Source organism: Folsomia candida, unplaced genomic scaffold, assembly GCF_002217175.1.
Source record: "Folsomia candida strain VU population unplaced genomic scaffold, ASM221717v1 Fcan01_Sc017, whole genome shotgun sequence".
Lineage (NCBI taxonomy): Eukaryota > Metazoa > Arthropoda > Collembola > Entomobryomorpha > Isotomidae > Folsomia > Folsomia candida.
The window spans coordinates 475,479-492,243 of record NW_019091209.1 but is presented as its reverse complement, the minus strand read 5'-3'; the positions used below and the strand labels follow the sequence as shown (position 1 = coordinate 492,243).

The window sequence follows — 16,765 nt, the reverse complement described above, 5'->3', positions numbered from 1 at the left end:
TCCCTCAACAAATAAGCTCCGACATCGGCACAATACGGGCTACGATCTTTAATATTGCTTAATTTGAAATATCTTATATTTTTTTCAACAAGTAAAGTTATTAATCATAATATTCATAATCTTCCTTCGAAGAACCAATCTTAGTCTAGATATCTTCATCCGAGATACCGTCGACGCCAATTGGCTCATCTTCTTCATCCTCGGTCACCCACTCAGATTCATCTTCTACATCTTGAGGAGCCTCAATGGCATCTTCAACACCATCATCATCATTGGCAGTTTCCGGATCATCTTCGTCATTGGCAGATTCATCATCATCACTTTCGTCATCACTGTCATCACTGCTCTCATCTTCGCTTCCTGATTCCAGTTTATCTACCTCGTCGTCACTATCATCTTCATCCTCACTATTTTCATCTTGATCCTCTTTGTTTATCTTTTCTATCAATCGAGTCCACTTCTTGCTGCACTGTGGAACTGGAGCACCTTCGGCAGCCTCTTGTTCTTCTTCCTCCAAAGCGGCGAGATCGTCGTGTTCTTCAATGATGCGTTCAACGGCTTTCCACTTGTAGAAAAATGACGCGGGTGGAAGGTAGGTGCGCTTGACCCCTGCCTTGAGGGTCTTTGTGCAAGAAAATCGTGAATAATGGACGTAGATCTCCTCCTCAAAATCGTTCAAGTTGTCAAAACCTTCCTTCAGTTTCAACTTGAGGCCTCGAATATGAAGCGCAGATGCGACACTTTGAGGGTTGTCGGGATGGAACGTTCCTACGAAGAGAAAACGGAACAATTTATTCACTCACAATACCAATACTAAAATCGTATTACAATTATTATGATAGTTGAATAAGGACAAACTCACTTCGATCAAATGTCCGTTGCTTGACGCCATTTTTCTCGTTCCAAGTCCCCCAGTATTCATCTCGACTTTGTATGTACTTGTCCAGAGAGGTGATGGTGGCCAGGAGAATGTCCCTGTTAAACATTTCCATCATACGTACAAGTTGCTCTTCAGTTGGGGGCTGTTGAGGATTCGCTGGGAAGCAAAACGGAGTGGCTGATGGCAACGTTTTCTCCTTCACCTCTGTCAGCTTTCTCAGAATGTCAGGCAAGTGTCGATATTGGAACACATTGTAGCGAGTCATTGCATACGCCTCGTGGTACTAGTCAAGTAAAAAATTTTGAGATTTCAAAATAAATAAATAAATTATAAAAATTATTAACTTTAAAAACTCAAGTATTAATTATGTACTTCTTCCAGTGTAGAGTGCTTATATGCCAAATTACGGGACAAGAGGTTGTAGCGGGTCGAGCAACCTTTCCTATTCTTGAAGGAAGAAAATTGTTCAGAAATCTTTTGCCAGTTGCGATTCATCGATACAGCCAAATCCATTAACAATCGATCTTCTTCCCTACAATCATTACATTTTTTAAATGATAATAATTACGTACTAATAACTGTAAATATTATTATAAATGTCTTTCTTCCGACTCACAAAGTCCAAGGGACAATCCAATCATTGAATAGATTGGTAGCACGGTCGCGCCAAGCGGTTTCATACCGCCAAGAAAGATATTGGTACACGTAGCCCAAATGTCCCTCATCACAGAGAAAAGGTTTCAAACGTTGCATGGTTAGAAGTAGCAAGCAGTCTTCCGTTCGAGAAAACGGTCCCACTTTGATGAACGGATTCAGCTTCCTGTATCGCTCCTGTGCCACCCTTTTCGTAATTCCCTCATGATTCAGCGATGCAGCAACCTTTCGCCAGTGTCCCGGATTTTCTTGAATTCCAGTTTTGAGTTTTTCGTCCATTTCTTTAGTCCACACGGGTTTTGGGGGAGGAGCCACATGTGTGATGTAACGTTTCATGCACTGAAATGCTGTATGTGGCAGAGTCGGTTGACCATTCTTATCGACGCTGATTCGTCTGGCGATCTCGTCCCAGTCCTGCACCTTCTCCACGTCGTTCAGATATTGAATTTGTCGGGTTTGTTCAGCCGTCAATCTCTTGTGATTAATCTGTTTGACAAATCAAAACAATATGTAATAATTTATGATAAATAGGACAACAGAATAATTAATTATCCACCTTGGGATCAATGGCATGCGTGTTTGTGCGACTGCAATCGTCATCGGATCGCAATTTCTTTGTCCGAGTCATCATTTTCAAAGAAACCTCATCCCAATCGATCATTTTGTCGTTATTTTTGTCCTTCATCAACGTGTCAAAGCTCATGTTTCGGAGGCGTTTCTCCATCATGGTTCGCCACTCGCTGAGCTGTTTGGGCAACATTTCGTATGCAACTGTGTGATCCTGCGTACGAAGGAAAACCGGATAAACGATCCCGTACTTGTCGCGTTGCTTAGTTTCCTCCTTGGTTGGTCGTCCACGCCTTCGTTTCCGAGGAGGCTGGTTAACTTCATCCATTGGTTTCCCTTCTCGACACATTTCGTCCTTCCGACGGATCTCCGACTCCAATAAGAGCTCTGAATAACGGCCGTTTAAGTCATCAATCCGTTGTGAAACGACGCATTCTTTAATAGCTTGTTTTAAGGCTTTCAAATCCTTCTGGGTCCCTAAAATCGAAGTACCAAACAATTTAATAATGAATTATTCATCAACATTACGTAAGTACCTTAATACCGAATAATATGCTTACACTTTTGTTTCCGAACGGGAAAAGGCATGTGGTTCTTCTGAGCATTACGATTAGCATTTGGAAATTCAAATGATAACATTCCGTCTTCAGTTTTGAAGTAGGGAGGCTCCATCATCATCTTCACCCCTCTGATTCCAGTGATGCTCATCTCATCGAATTTGGCATCTTTCAAGTTCTCCCTAAGATATAATTCCTGAAACTTTTCCTAAAGAATCAATTATAAGAACAATTAATCGATGCTCATGTTGAATTAATTAAATATCCCTTTTTTAATTCGATAATCAAGCGGACAAAATATTATAAAACGTGTGCTGCTCTCTGCTCACCAAAAGACTATATTTCCCTTTCCGTACTGCTTCTACATTCTCTTTTGCTTCATAGATCCGCATCGCGACGACCTGTGCCGAGCCGGCCAACTTATACAGATCCATCTTCATCCTGTTTTTTGTTTCTGAAAATTAAAAATTAATCACAACTCATTAAGTTTCATTACATCAATTAAGCAGAAATAATGGATGAACAATTACTCTACCTCGCAGCCTGTGCGTAAATTCAAGGCAATCAATTGACCTGTTCTTCTTCCCGTATGGAAACGGGGCAATACCAGCGGTCCTGGTGCAAAACTCCAACATTTCATACTTTTGATTATGCAAGAACACGTCTGCCAGCTCGATCAGCCACTTTTTGTTGTCAAGCCGGGCCTTAGCATCCACACAGCTCGTGATGTACACGAGATGCTCCGCTTTCAAAATTGAATTAAGGATGACAGGTGTTGATTGTTTCATTTCGTGCAGCGACATCGCTTGATTTCGTTCATCGCCAGATTGTGTCAGAACTCGGGGACCAATCCGCTTCAATCCCTCGTACTGACGGATTGTGGCCTCTTTGGAGATGTGTAATGTTCGCATCATAGTCGACACGATAGACCCAGTAAATTTCTTCAATGGCAACGTTATATCCGCTTTAGGCATAATTTCTACAAAAAAATAGTTAACCAATCCAATATTAATTAATTAACTTGACATTTTAACCAATAAATAATATACCAGTTATAAGCTCTACTCACCATTAGTCTGGAGCGGTGCACAGACCCGTTTCACATCAGCCTCTGAGAAAAGTCTTTCTTCTGCTAAAGGATCTTCAATTTCAGCTTCCGGGTTTCGACCAAGTTTTGTTTTGATTGGTGCTGCAGGAGGACAATGGTTTTGCTTTTCCATCCGCTTGTAAGACGAGGTGTTTAACAAGTCCTTCCGTTCTCCACCCACAGCAACCGAAGGGCGGCGACCCAGACTGCCCGACGAACACGGTTCTTCTGCATCCTGCCACTTCTTATTTTTAATCAATGACTTCCTCCCCTCATCGGACTCGTAATCAGACCCAGAATCAGAAGAACTTGACCCGTCGTCATCTTCATCATCGCCTTTCCACTTATACGCCGTATCACTCCTTCGTCCACCGAACACGGGAATGTCGTCGTCTTGTAAAGTGTTGAAAAAAGCGTCCATCTCATTGTTCACGATATGAACAACTGATGCGTCGGGGATTTCTGCCTTGCACAATTGGCTAGCATCGACGACCCCTGATAATTCGTCGCCCTCAACGTCCACCTCCATCGACACTTCCTCTTCAAACTTTGACTTTACTTTGTTCTCTTTCACCTCATCTAGCTTATCCGGGTCAAGCAACACTAAAGACATGTTGTCGTTTGCTACTACTCCTCTACTTGGTTTTCTATTTTAATTAATAAGGTTGTAGGTAATCAAAAATTAATTAAGTTTAATACCTCGAAAAAAAAACTACACCAAAAAAACCTGTCTGCACTCTGCCTCCGCTGCTTTTTAATAACGAACTGATGATGGAGCAGGAGCACGCTCTCACCTTTCCGTTCGGCCCGGCTCGTCAGATGGTGCAGGATGTGCCTTTGCAAAGTCAAAGCTTTTTGGTGAACGCTGAATGCCGCAAATTTTACGATTTTATTTAGGTTGGACAAATTGAAATTGATGTCGCAACACCTCGCAGTGGCCGCGGATGCCGTGGGGATGTTAACATTGTAGGATGGGGGAGGGAGGGGTTTGCATAACATGGGGAGACGATGGGGACATCGAATCACCGTGTCTCACGGCCAATGTAAATTCTTATAAATTCATAAGAAGATATTTTCTTGTAAAATATCTTCAAAATTATTTTAATTGACTGTGACATGACTGCGACTGCGAGACTAGAATTTTTCGGCCAAGTCTGGCTTCATGGACTGGACTGGAATGACGATAAGGACAAATTGCATTTTAGTTAGACGACTTCATCAATGAAAACAATGTATTTTTGACGAGAAAGGTCTCATTTTATGAATTTATGCATATATTTTGGGTGTATTCGGATCTGTACAAAACCAACTAAACCAAACCACATACATACGTTTGCAGTGGCCGCGGAAGCTTAGGGACAATGTCCCCACGGTTATTCGATTTACCCATCATCTCCCCATGTTATATAAACCCCGTCCTCCCCCTATCCTTCAATGTTAATGTCCCACAACTTCCGCGGCCACTGTACATTTGTCGTCTTCTGCTCCCCGTCGCGTCGAATGGAATTATTGCCCAAATTTATCCCATTTCTGTATAAAACCCGTCCACAAAAGAGTCTTTTCATCTCATTTTCCGTTCAAGCGAGAGAGCAAACGTACGAATCGGCACGTGTTTTTGCAATTCTGCGACTCCTGATGATGCGATATTGTTCTTCTGGATGGGCGTGGCGTGAAATGGAGTGAACAGATGGAATAGTTGGCTTAAAAGTGAATTCTTTAAGCACAGAATGGAAAGTATGTACATATGTAAATCTGTATATACATAGAAATGCATAAGTTTGACGGCAATCGTATAAGATGAGATTTCGCATTTATTTATTTACAGAATCCGTAAACTTAATTTTTGTCTCAGAAGACCCCCGTCTCATGTTTATGTCAATTTCGCAAACCACAAAAAATAAGTAGTCTCACACTCATATAATCATGTCACAGTTAAGTAAAATAATTTTGAAGACGTTTTATTTCATAGTTTGCCCATGAAATTTCTCGAATTTACAAGAATAGAGGACGAGACAGTGAGGACATTGTCCGCGAGACACGGTAATTCGATGTCCCCATCATCTCCCCATGTTAGACAAACCCCTCCCTCTCCTATCCTACTATGTTAATGTACCCACATGTCCCCACGGCTTCCGCGGCCACTGCGACGTACGACATCAATGTCCAAAATCAAAATTAACCAAAATTACAGAAACTGTAATTTTCTATAAAATTTACGGCATTCAAAGTTGATCAAGTCACATCCTGCACCATCTCACGAGGTGAGCCGAACAGAAAGGTGAGAGCGTGCTCCATCCATCATCATTTCGTTATAAGAAAGCAACAGAGGCTGAGCACACAGGTTTTTTTGGTGTAGTTTTTTTATCGAGGTATTAAATTTAATTAATTTTTGATTACCTCCAACTTTATTAGTTAAAGTAAAAACAAGTAAACGAGTAGTAGCAAACTGCTAGGTCATGTCTTTAGTGTTGCTTGACCCGGATAAGGTCCTAGGTGAGGAGACAGAGAGTTTAGAGTTAGGGAACAATGCTAGGGTGGAAGAACAAGTGCAAGTGGAGGAAGTGTCGATGGACTTGGACATTATTGAGGACGACGAAACAGTGGTCGTCGATGCTGTGGAGGAGGATTCCGAAATCCCAGATGCAGCAATTGTTCGCCTCGTCTCTAATGAGATGGACGCTTTCCTGAACACTTTACAAGACGACGACATTCAAATGTTCGGTGGACGAAGGAGTGATGCGGCATTTAAACGGAAAGACATAGGTGAAGATGACGACAGTTCTTCTAACTCTGGGTCTGATTACGAGTCCGACGAAGGGAGGAGGTCACGTTCACGACCAAGTAAAAATAAGAAGTGGAAGGATGCCGAAGAAGAAGAGGGACCATGTTCGTCGGGCAGTCTGGGTCGCCGCCCAACCGTTTCAGGGGGTGTAGAACGGAAGGACTTGTTAAACACCTCGTCCTACAGGCGGAGAGAAAAGAAAGACCTTTGTCCTTCTGCAGCACCAATCAAAACAAAACTTGGTCGAAACCCGGAAGCTGAAATTGAAGATGCTTCACTTCCTGTAACGGAGGAAGAAAGACTTTTTTCCGAGGCTGATGTGAAACTGGCTTGTGCGGCACTCAAGACTAATGGTGAGTAGAGCTAAGAACTGATATATTATTATTTATTTGTTAAAATGAAGAGCTAATTAATTAATTATGGATTGGTTGGCTATTTTTTATTGTAGAAATTACGCCTAAAGCGGATATAACATCCCCCTTGCCGAACCGATTTACCGGTTCTATCATGTCAACCATGATGCGGACGTTGCACGTCTCCAAAGAGGCCACAATCCGGAGGTACGAGGAATTGAAGTTGCCCAAAGAAGTGAACCAATCAACACCTATCTTCCTCAATGGAATTTTGAGAGCGGAACATCTCGTGTATATCACGACCTGTGTGGATGCTAAAGCCCGGCTTGACAACAGGAAGTGGCTGATCGACCTGGCAGACGTGGTTTTGCACAATGAGAAGTATGAAATGTTGCAATTTTGCACAAGGACCCCTGGTGTTGCCCCGTTTCCATACGGGAAGAAGGATAAGTCCATTGATTGCCTTGAATTTACGCACAGGCTGCGAGGTAGAGTAATTGTTCACCTATTATTCCTGCTTAATTGATGTAATGAAACTTAATGAGTTGTGATTAATTTTGCTACTTTTCAGAAATTAAAAACATGATGAAGATGGATCTGTACAAGTTGGCCGGCTCGGGAAGAGTCATCGCGATGCAGATCAATGAAGCAACGGGCAATGTGCAATCAGTAAAGACTCAAAAATATGAACTTTTGGTGAGCACATAGTTTTATATTTTGCCTGATTAATTATCAAATTCAAAAAATGGATATTGAATTAATTCAAAATGAACATCAATTAATTGTTCTTTAGGAAAAGTTTCAGGATCTGTATTACAGAGAGAACATGAACGATGCCAAATTCGATGAGATGAGCATCACTGGAATCAGAGGGGTGAAGATGATGATGGAGCCTCCCTACTTCAAAACTGAAGACGGAATGTTATCATTTGAATTTCCAAATGCTAATCGTAATGCTCAGAAGAACCACATGCCTTTTCCCGTTCGGAAACAAAAGTGTAAGCATATTATTCGGTATTAAGGTACTTACGTAATGTTGATGAATAATTCATTATTAAATTGTTTGGTACTTCGATTTTAGGGACCCAGAAGGATTTGAAAGCCTTAAAACAAGCTATTAAAGAATGCGTCGTTTCACAACGGATTGATGACTTAAACGGCCGTTATTCAGAGCTCTTATTGGAGTCGGAGATCCGTCGGAAGGACGAAATGTGTCGAGAAGGGAAACCAATGGATGAAGTTAACCAGCCTCCTCGGAAACGAAGGCGTGGACGACCAACCAAGGAGGAAACTAAGCAACGCGACAAGTACGGGATCGTTTATCCGGTTTTCCTTCGTACGCAGGATCACACAGTTGCATACGAAATGTTGCCCAAACAGCTCAGCGAGTGGCGAACCATGATGGAGAAACGCCTCCGAAACATGAGCTTTGACACGTTGATGAAGGACAAAAATAACGACAAAATGATCGATTGGGATGAGGTTTCTTTGAAAATGATGACTCGGACAAAGAAATTGCGATCCGATGACGATTGCAGTCGCACAAACACGCATGCCATTGATCCCAAGGTGGATAATTAATTATTCTGTTGTCCTATTTATCATAAATTATTACATATTGTTTTGATTTGTCAAACAGATTAATCACAAGAGATTGACGGCTGAACAAACCCGACAAATTCAATATCTGAACGACGTGGAGAAGGTGCAGGACTGGGACGAGATCGCCAGACGAATCAGCGTCGATAAGAATGGTCAACCGACTCTGCCACATACAGCATTTCAGTGCATGAAACGTTACATCACACATGTGGCTCCTCCCCCAAAACCCGTGTGGACTAAAGAAATGGACGAAAAACTCAAAACTGGAATTCAAGAAAATCCGGGACACTGGCGAAAGGTTGCTGCATCGCTGAATCATGAGGGAATTACGAAAAGGGTGGCACAGGAGCGATACAGGAAGCTGAATCCGTTCATCAAAGTGGGACCGTTTTCTCGAACGGAAGACTGCTTGCTACTTCTAACCATGCAACGTTTGAAACCTTTTCTCTGTGATGAGGGACATTTGGGCTACGTGTACCAATATCTTTCTTGGCGGTATGAAACCGCTTGGCGCGACCGTGCTACCAATCTATTCAATGATTGGATTGTCCCTTGGACTTTGTGAGTCGGAAGAAAGACATTTATAATAATATTTACAGTTATTAGTACGTAATTATTATCATTTAAAAAATGTAATGATTGTAGGGAAGAAGATCGATTGTTAATGGATTTGGCTGTATCGATGAATCGCAACTGGCAAAAGATTTCTGAACAATTTTCTTCCTTCAAGAATAGGAAAGGTTGCTCGACCCGCTACAACCTCTTGTCCCGTAATTTGGCATATAAGCACTCTACACTGGAAGAAGTACATAATTAATACTTGAGTTTTTAAAGTTAATAATTTTTATAATTTATTTATTTATTTTGAAATCTCAAAATTTTTTACTTGACTAGTACCACGAGGCGTATGCAATGACTCGCTACAATGTGTTCCAATATCGACACTTGCCTGACATTCTGAGAAAGCTGACAGAGGTGAAGGAGAAAACGTTGCCATCAGCCACTCCGTTTTGCTTCCCAGCGAATCCTCAACAGCCCCCAACTGAAGAGCAACTTGTACGTATGATGGAAATGTTTAACAGGGACATTCTCCTGGCCACCATCACCTCTCTGGACAAGTACATACAAAGTCGAGATGAATACTGGGGGACTTGGAACGAGAAAAATGGCGTCAAGCAACGGACATTTGATCGAAGTGAGTTTGTCCTTATTCAACTATCATAATAATTGTAATACGATTTTAGTATTGGTATTGTGAGTGAATAAATTGTTCCGTTTTCTCTTCGTAGGAACGTTCCATCCCGACAACCCTCAAAGTGTCGCATCTGCGCTTCATATTCGAGGCCTCAAGTTGAAACTGAAGGAAGGTTTTGACAACTTGAACGATTTTGAGGAGGAGATCTACGTCCATTATTCACGATTTTCTTGCACAAAGACCCTCAAGGCAGGGGTCAAGCGCACCTACCTTCCACCCGTGTCATTTTTCTACAAGTGGAAAGCCGTTGAACGCATCATTGAAGAACACGACGATCTCGCCGCTTTGGAGGAAGAAGAACAAGAGGCTGCCGAAGGTGCTCCAGTTCCACAGTGCAGCAAGAAGTGGACTCGATTGATAGAAAAGATAAACAAAGAGGATCAAGATGAAAATAGTGAGGATGAAGATGATAGTGACGACGAGGTAGATAAACTGGAATCAGGAAGCGAAGATGAGAGCAGTGATGACAGTGATGACGAAAGTGATGATGATGAATCTGCCAATGACGAAGATGATCCGGAAACTGCCAATGATGATGATGGTGCTGAAGATGCCATTGAGACCCCTCAAGATGTAGAAGATGAATCTGAGTGGGTGACTGAGGATGAAGAAGAAGATGAAGAAGATTGACGTCGACGATACTTCGGATGAAGATATCTAGACCAAGTTTGGTTCTTCGAAGGAAGATTATTAATAATCATGCTTAATATTCATATAAAAACTTGTTACGTTATAATTATTAATTAACATGTTGTAACACGTTTTCCATGAAGTGCTTTAATAATCGAAAAGTAATTGAATAAAAATAGTTAAAAATTGGAAATTGATCTTGCTCATGATTCGCCTTTTGCTAAATAATAAATGGTAAAAACCCTGACCTACTCTACACAAGTCCTGCAACTGTTCACGCCTCATAAAACCCTAGAAGAGACAATGATCCACAAAATATTGAAACAAATTTTATGAATTTTGAGAGATGAGAATTTCATGCGAGGAAGAGACAATGGGAAAAATGCGATTCAACGAGAATTCAGCCGCAAACTCCGGCACGTGTAGGGCACGTGGGTCTTCTTTTTTAACAACGAATTTTCATCTCGACTTTCGTCTCTTAATTATTTTATTGACCGTAATTAAATTAAAATCTAGATTTCGACCCCATGATCTCTTCCTAGATAAGAATTAGCGACGACGAACACTTATCCTTTCTTTGATGAAACAAGATTCTTCTATTTAGTTGGTGAGTGAGTGGGTTTAATTGTTGGCTAAAATAGGGTTAAATACCTAATTAACTTGAAATATTTATAGATATTCAAAAATTTATAATCGAATTTTCTTATACTTTCAGAAATTTGGAAAATAGTCGAATTTTGTCCCACCCTTGACACCCTCACTATCTACCTACTCTCTAAAAAGGTGAGAGAATGATAATGATAACCTGAAATGATTATAAAAAATGCATAAACCGAACAATGTTCCTTTTCCTGCACTTTTATTACCGTGAATTCCTTCATTCTTCATTCATTTAATCGACTTTATTTCCTATTTTGTCCTGTATTTCGTAGTGTTCTTGTGAGATAAGCCAATAATCACTGATTTTTTTACCCCACATTTATGTAAATAGTATGAATATACGTTATTAGAGGTGTGTAGTCAGTGGCCGCGGAAGTTGTGGGGACATTAACATTATAGGATAGGATAGGGGAGAGCCTGGTTTGTATAAGATGGGGAGATAATGTTGACATCGAATAATTGTGGGGACATTGCTGACCCTTCCGCGGAAACTGTAAATATGTAGATTAGTTAGATGTTTTCACTTGTATGTAAATATTCACATGTTTAATTGCCCCCCCCCCCCGACGAATCTCTCCACTCAATTTTTTTCAATTTTCACTAAAAAAATCCTCCTTTCCAATTAATTCTGAGAGCAGAATCGCAATGTCAAAGGGGGTCGACCACCAACCTGAAAATGTCGAAGCTGTCACGACGACGACGAAAAGTGGACCGGAAATCGTCCTCGGAGAGAAAAATAGTTCTGAAGAAACGACTGCATCCCCAACACAAAATTATCTTATATTATATTATCTTATTAAGGACGAGCCATTGGTAAATACGATTGCCTTCTAAATTTTCATCCCAAATCTGTTATTCGACTCAAGCTGATAATCTAATAATATTTATTTTGTACAGGAAAAGGGATCGAGTTTTGAAAGTTCTCAAGAGAACCGACAACTTCCTCCTCACTCCGCCCAACCACGTGACCCATCACCACGTGACGATGACCACGTGCAGCCGCCATCGACTAGCGGAAAGTCACCAAAAATCAAGAAACCAAAAATATTCCCGTGCAAAACATGCCTTCGTCCCTTCACCAACCGAACCAGTGCTGACCGCCACGCCCACACCCACCTCAACTCCTCCGAGCTGGAGAAGGCCTCATTTTACCACTCGAAGTGCCCCCACTGCAAGAAAGTCTTCTTCCGTCGTAAAGACTTGACCGATCATCTCTTCGTCCACATGAGCGCAGATGAGCGCGCCGAGGTGCGGCAGGGATGGCGACATAAGTGCTATTTCTGCACAAAACGGTTCAAAAGTCCGTCCCATCTCAGTCGTCATCTTGTGACCCACACGAAGGAAAAGTTGGGTGGGAGGTGTCACACTTGTCGAAAAACATGCTCCTCCAAAGATTCCTTGATCCGTCATCTCTTCTCCCATCTCCGCGACGAGGAAAAAGCCGCCCTCGTGAAGCAGGGGACGAGTCGAGTCTGCCTCTTCTGCCAGAAGATATTCCCCTCCAACGGCACTTATCATGCCCACCTGGTCTCCCACACGATGGAGAAACCCTTCCGTTGCGACCAGTGTGGGGCGCAGTTCGCTAATAATAATATCTTAACCAGGCACGCCCGCATTCACAGCGCGGATCCGCGACCCTTCAAGTGCACCGAGTGCGACCAAGCTTTCGGTCGAAAAGAACATCTGGCCAGGCACAAGAAGACGGTGCACGGGGGGCTGAAGGACATCGCGTGCCCCCAGTGCGGCAAGAAGTTTGGCGATAAGAGTGACATGATCCGACATGTGAAAGGTGTGCATGGCAAGATCCGCCACCCCTGCCCCCACTGTGGGGAGATATTCACGCAAAAAGGCAACCTTGGGAGGCACATGAGGAAGGTTCATCCCCCAGAATAAAGTCCTTCGTTTGTCGACTGAGCCCTCGTCAAATTTCATGTAATGTTTCCATGCGTTAGATTTTTATATGTTCCCGATGTCGCCATTTGTTACGAGATAATTATTCTCGTATGACTGATAAAAATGGAATAATTGAATTAGTAAGGTGTAAACATGACCAATTTTTTGTTACCGTTTTGACCACGACGATTTTTAATTAGTAAAGTCATTCTATTTTGTGTAAAACTCTGCTCGCTGCTCGCTCTCTATTTATCAGCGCCGAAATAAATGCAAGGATGGAACAGTGCATGACGATGTCATACATATTTCGTCATGACGAGAAGAACGGTCACTTTGTGCATCACACTTACATAAATCATGCACGGCTCGCATTGCAGGTTACGGTTTCGGGTCACTTTGCATAACCCATTTTACATAACAGAATGATTACGTAATCCATAAAAGTCACTTGGTAAATGGAAACAACCACTTTGCATAACACATTTTCTCATATTATTATTTGTAAATGGAATAACTTCTTAAAACCAAAATCATGTAGGCGAACGAAACAAAAAGAAAGATTAGTTTGTGCATCACACTTAAATCTCATATTGCAATTTGCATATTGAAATGGACGAAGGTGACTAAATAATTCTGCATGCAAAAAATTATTCCAGCTTGCATATTAATTATCGTGACACGCAGACGTCCACAATTGATAAATGGTCGTTCTAAAAATAAACAAAATCAAGAACTCATCACAAATGAGGAAGGAATATTATTTAGTTTTATTATTTTTTCCTAAATATGAAATTAGTATTACTATTATGCAGTTAAATTAATTTAAATTGTAGAGATTTTAACCAGTTTTTGTTGATTTTAGGCTTCCAAAATGTCCAAAATAAAAAATGGATCAAAATGTTACAAGTTTTTCATTATTGAATCTTCTGCGTGCGGACCTACATGCAGTTTCCCATTAATTTTGAGCATTTTACGGGTTTCTGTAATACCACGAAATTTGGGAAAACTGAGGTTTTCACATATTTTCTTTAGACAAATTGAGAAATTTTATAATCTGAATGAATGAACAAGCAGTCGCGAAAGAATGGAGGAAAGGAATTCTGATTCATATCCAACGATGAGAGATTGTGGAAGTACACATATTTGTGGACAAACGGTCTTAATTTGCATTGAATAACTGATCAATCAGCATCACCGTCATTTGTCTTTGTGGCACGATTTTCTTGCAAAATTCTTCGCAAGAAGAATCCACTTCCGGTTGCGTTCATCTATAAACGCCGCATATTTCTCGCACGTTCTTGCGAGAAAATGCAATTCTCACATTTTTTTCCACTTTCTTTTCACAGTGCATGGTTAAAACCAGGGCGAAACTCTACATCCAAATTTTGTGCTTGACTAACACGAAGCCACCATAAATTGACAAAGTATATAAATCCGTCTCATCCTCTTTCCTATGCAATTCACTGACCTAGTTTAACACGAAATATTTTGCATGGTAATAACTTCTCTACACGATAACCACAACTTTCGCCTGGTTCATATTTTTGCAACAAATTTCCATATTTTGCTTGCATGGAGTTTGAATCATTGCAAATTTTGCACAGTGCTTTCTTAATTTTGTGACATTCACAGATCTTAATTCTAATGTGAGTGTAGCTACAAAAAGATAAAAGCACAAGGGAAAGAACGGAATTCTGATTGATAACCAAATTCCAGAGATTGTGGAAGCATGCACACTGTTAGAAATCCGCATGTATTGATATCTTGGTATTAAAGTTCCTACCGCTTGGTATTAAAATTATACCGGTCCGTAAAAATGTGATACCAATATTGTACAACTTTAATACTGCATGGGTTATTACTTCACGATATTATTTATCAATGCCACGTTGGTAGAGTCATACATGAATACCGCCATGGTATTAAATATTTCAATACTGGATTTCTAAGAAATATGCATATTTCTTCCAGAAGTGGACGACAATCGTCTCAATTTGCATAATGAATTATCATCACCACCGTCTTATTAATGAGTTCATTGCTTAATACTTCTCATGAAAATTATTTATCTGCATTTTTTCCTCTTTTTGGTCCGTCTGACTACCAGATTCAGTCCGAGATTTGGTGTGATATGCAGATAAGCCATCTCTCCATCTGAGGAAGATAGAGACCAATAAGCTCTTCAGCAAACAAGAGCTCACTCCTTCATCCAGAAATTTGACCATTTTTAAATATTTCCACCCAGTTCACTTCGACAAAAAGAGAGCAGAACGTCGGGTGAAAATTGAAGAACTACAGGATTCAACTAGGGAACGATTTGTTTAACACACGCCTCACGGAAAATTTGAAAAACGAGTCGCTGGTAAGATTGTATTCCTAATTTACATATAAAATTTGCCTCATATAAAGAACACCTGCTGACCTAACATTATGTGCAGACAAAGGTCAGGTTGGGTTGCTAAAGGGGGAGCTTCCCAGAAGAAAAAGAGGTTCAAGTTGGACTCGATGGAGGTCAAGGTGGCGTCCCCTTCAGCCAGCAGGAGATCATCACAGACCAAGAAATTAGTCGGCGGAAAGCGTGGTTGCCACGTGGTGGTGAAAGTCTTCCCATGCAAAATATGCTTTCGCCCCTTCACCAACGGAACCAGTGCTCACCTCCACGCCCGCACCCACCTTAACTCCGCCGAGCTGGAGAAGACCTCACTTTTCCACGCGAAATGCCCCCACTGCCAAAAAATGTTCTTCGTTCATCACCACTTAACCGACCATCTCTTCGTCCACCTGAGTCGCGAGGAGCGCGCGGAGGTGGCGCAGGGCTGGCGACACGGCTGCTACTTCTGTACCAAACGGTTCAGAGTTTCGTCCCATCTCAATCTTCATCTTCTGACCCACACGAAAGAAAAGTTGGGCGGGATATGTCACGTGTGTCGAAAAACGTTCACCTCCAAACAAAACCTGACCAGGCATGGGTTCGCCCATCTCTCCGAAGACGAAAAGATCGCCCTCGTGAAGCAGGGGAGGAGTCGAAAGTGCCTCTTCTGCCAGAAAAAATTTCCCGACAACCGCGCTTATCACGTTCACCTGGTCTCCCACACGAAGGAGAAACCTTTCCGCTGCGACCATTGCGGGGCGCTTTTTGGTTTAAAATATAACTTAAACAAGCACAAGCTCATTCACAGCGAGGATCCGCGACCGTTCAAGTGCGACAAATGTGACCAAGCGTTCAGTCAAAAACATCACATGACCAGTCACAAGAGGACGGTTCACCGGAAGTTGAAGGACTTCGCGTGTCCCGTGTGCGGCAAGAAGTTTGGGAGGAAGAGTCATATGGTGGGACATCTGAGGAGTGTTCATGCCAAAATCCGGCACCCCAGCCCCCACTGCGGCAAGACGTTCACGCAGAAAGGCCATCTTGGGATACATTTGAGGAAACTTCATCCCTCAGAACCTTCGGCGAAATAGCGTCGCATCAAGTGACCACGTGTTTCCCAGATTTAATATTTTCCTGATTTCGCCGTTTATGACGAGATGATTATTCTTGTAGGACTGATAAAAATGGCGTAATTGAATCATTTAGTAAACATGACCCGATTTTTGCTACCGTTTTAACTATGATGATTTTAATGTAGTAAAGTTATTCCGTTTTTTGTAAAACTCTGCTCTCGTCTCGCTCCCATTTTTCCATGCGGCGACACAAATGCAAGGCCGGAACAGAAATGACGACATATTTCATCATGACGAGAAGAAATGTAAATTTATTTCGAAATGTGAACAAATGATTGTGTAGGAAATCTCTGTTTGCATACTAATTCTGATCCGCATAAGTCTTAGAAAGTGAGGAATGA

At 41.6% G+C, this 16,765-nt stretch overlaps 4 protein-coding genes across 4 annotated transcripts; 3 read left to right on the top strand and 1 right to left on the bottom strand.

The window, feature by feature from the left end:
• Positions 1 to 27: 27 nt before the first annotated feature.
• On the bottom strand, positions 28 to 4,494 carry LOC110856914. Its single transcript, XM_022105502.2, has 9 exons — positions 3,728 to 4,494; positions 3,194 to 3,637; positions 2,988 to 3,112; positions 2,662 to 2,866; positions 2,091 to 2,578; positions 1,497 to 2,020; positions 1,253 to 1,412; positions 863 to 1,163; positions 28 to 768 (listed from the first exon to the last, which is right to left on the bottom strand). Exons 1-9 carry the CDS (start codon positions 4,356 to 4,358, stop codon positions 146 to 148), a joined length of 3,501 nt encoding a protein of 1,166 aa, XP_021961194.1. The 5' UTR covers positions 4,359 to 4,494; the 3' UTR covers positions 28 to 145.
• A 1,605-nt stretch (positions 4,495 to 6,099) lies between these two features.
• On the top strand, positions 6,100 to 10,544 carry LOC110856913. The gene is made up of 9 exons (XM_022105501.2): positions 6,100 to 6,880; positions 6,976 to 7,368; positions 7,452 to 7,576; positions 7,674 to 7,878; positions 7,962 to 8,449; positions 8,520 to 9,043; positions 9,128 to 9,287; positions 9,377 to 9,677; positions 9,772 to 10,544. The coding sequence occupies exons 1-9, from the start codon at positions 6,202 to 6,204 to the stop codon at positions 10,365 to 10,367; spliced, it is 3,471 nt and encodes a 1,156-aa protein (XP_021961193.1). The 5' UTR covers positions 6,100 to 6,201; the 3' UTR covers positions 10,368 to 10,544.
• A 177-nt stretch (positions 10,545 to 10,721) lies between these two features.
• LOC110856912 (zinc finger protein OZF-like) lies at positions 10,722 to 13,139 on the top strand. The gene is made up of 4 exons (XM_022105500.2): positions 10,722 to 10,974; positions 11,083 to 11,150; positions 11,666 to 11,840; positions 11,925 to 13,139. The coding sequence occupies exons 3-4, from the start codon at positions 11,673 to 11,675 to the stop codon at positions 12,918 to 12,920; spliced, it is 1,164 nt and encodes a 387-aa protein (XP_021961192.1). The 5' UTR covers positions 10,722 to 10,974; positions 11,083 to 11,150; positions 11,666 to 11,672; the 3' UTR covers positions 12,921 to 13,139.
• A 1,910-nt stretch (positions 13,140 to 15,049) lies between these two features.
• LOC110856911 (gastrula zinc finger protein XlCGF8.2DB-like) lies at positions 15,050 to 16,574 on the top strand. The gene is made up of 2 exons (XM_022105499.2): positions 15,050 to 15,282; positions 15,359 to 16,574. Exon 2 carries the CDS (start codon positions 15,426 to 15,428, stop codon positions 16,380 to 16,382), a length of 957 nt encoding a protein of 318 aa, XP_021961191.2. The 5' UTR covers positions 15,050 to 15,282; positions 15,359 to 15,425; the 3' UTR covers positions 16,383 to 16,574.
• Positions 16,575 to 16,765: the final 191 nt, after the last annotated feature.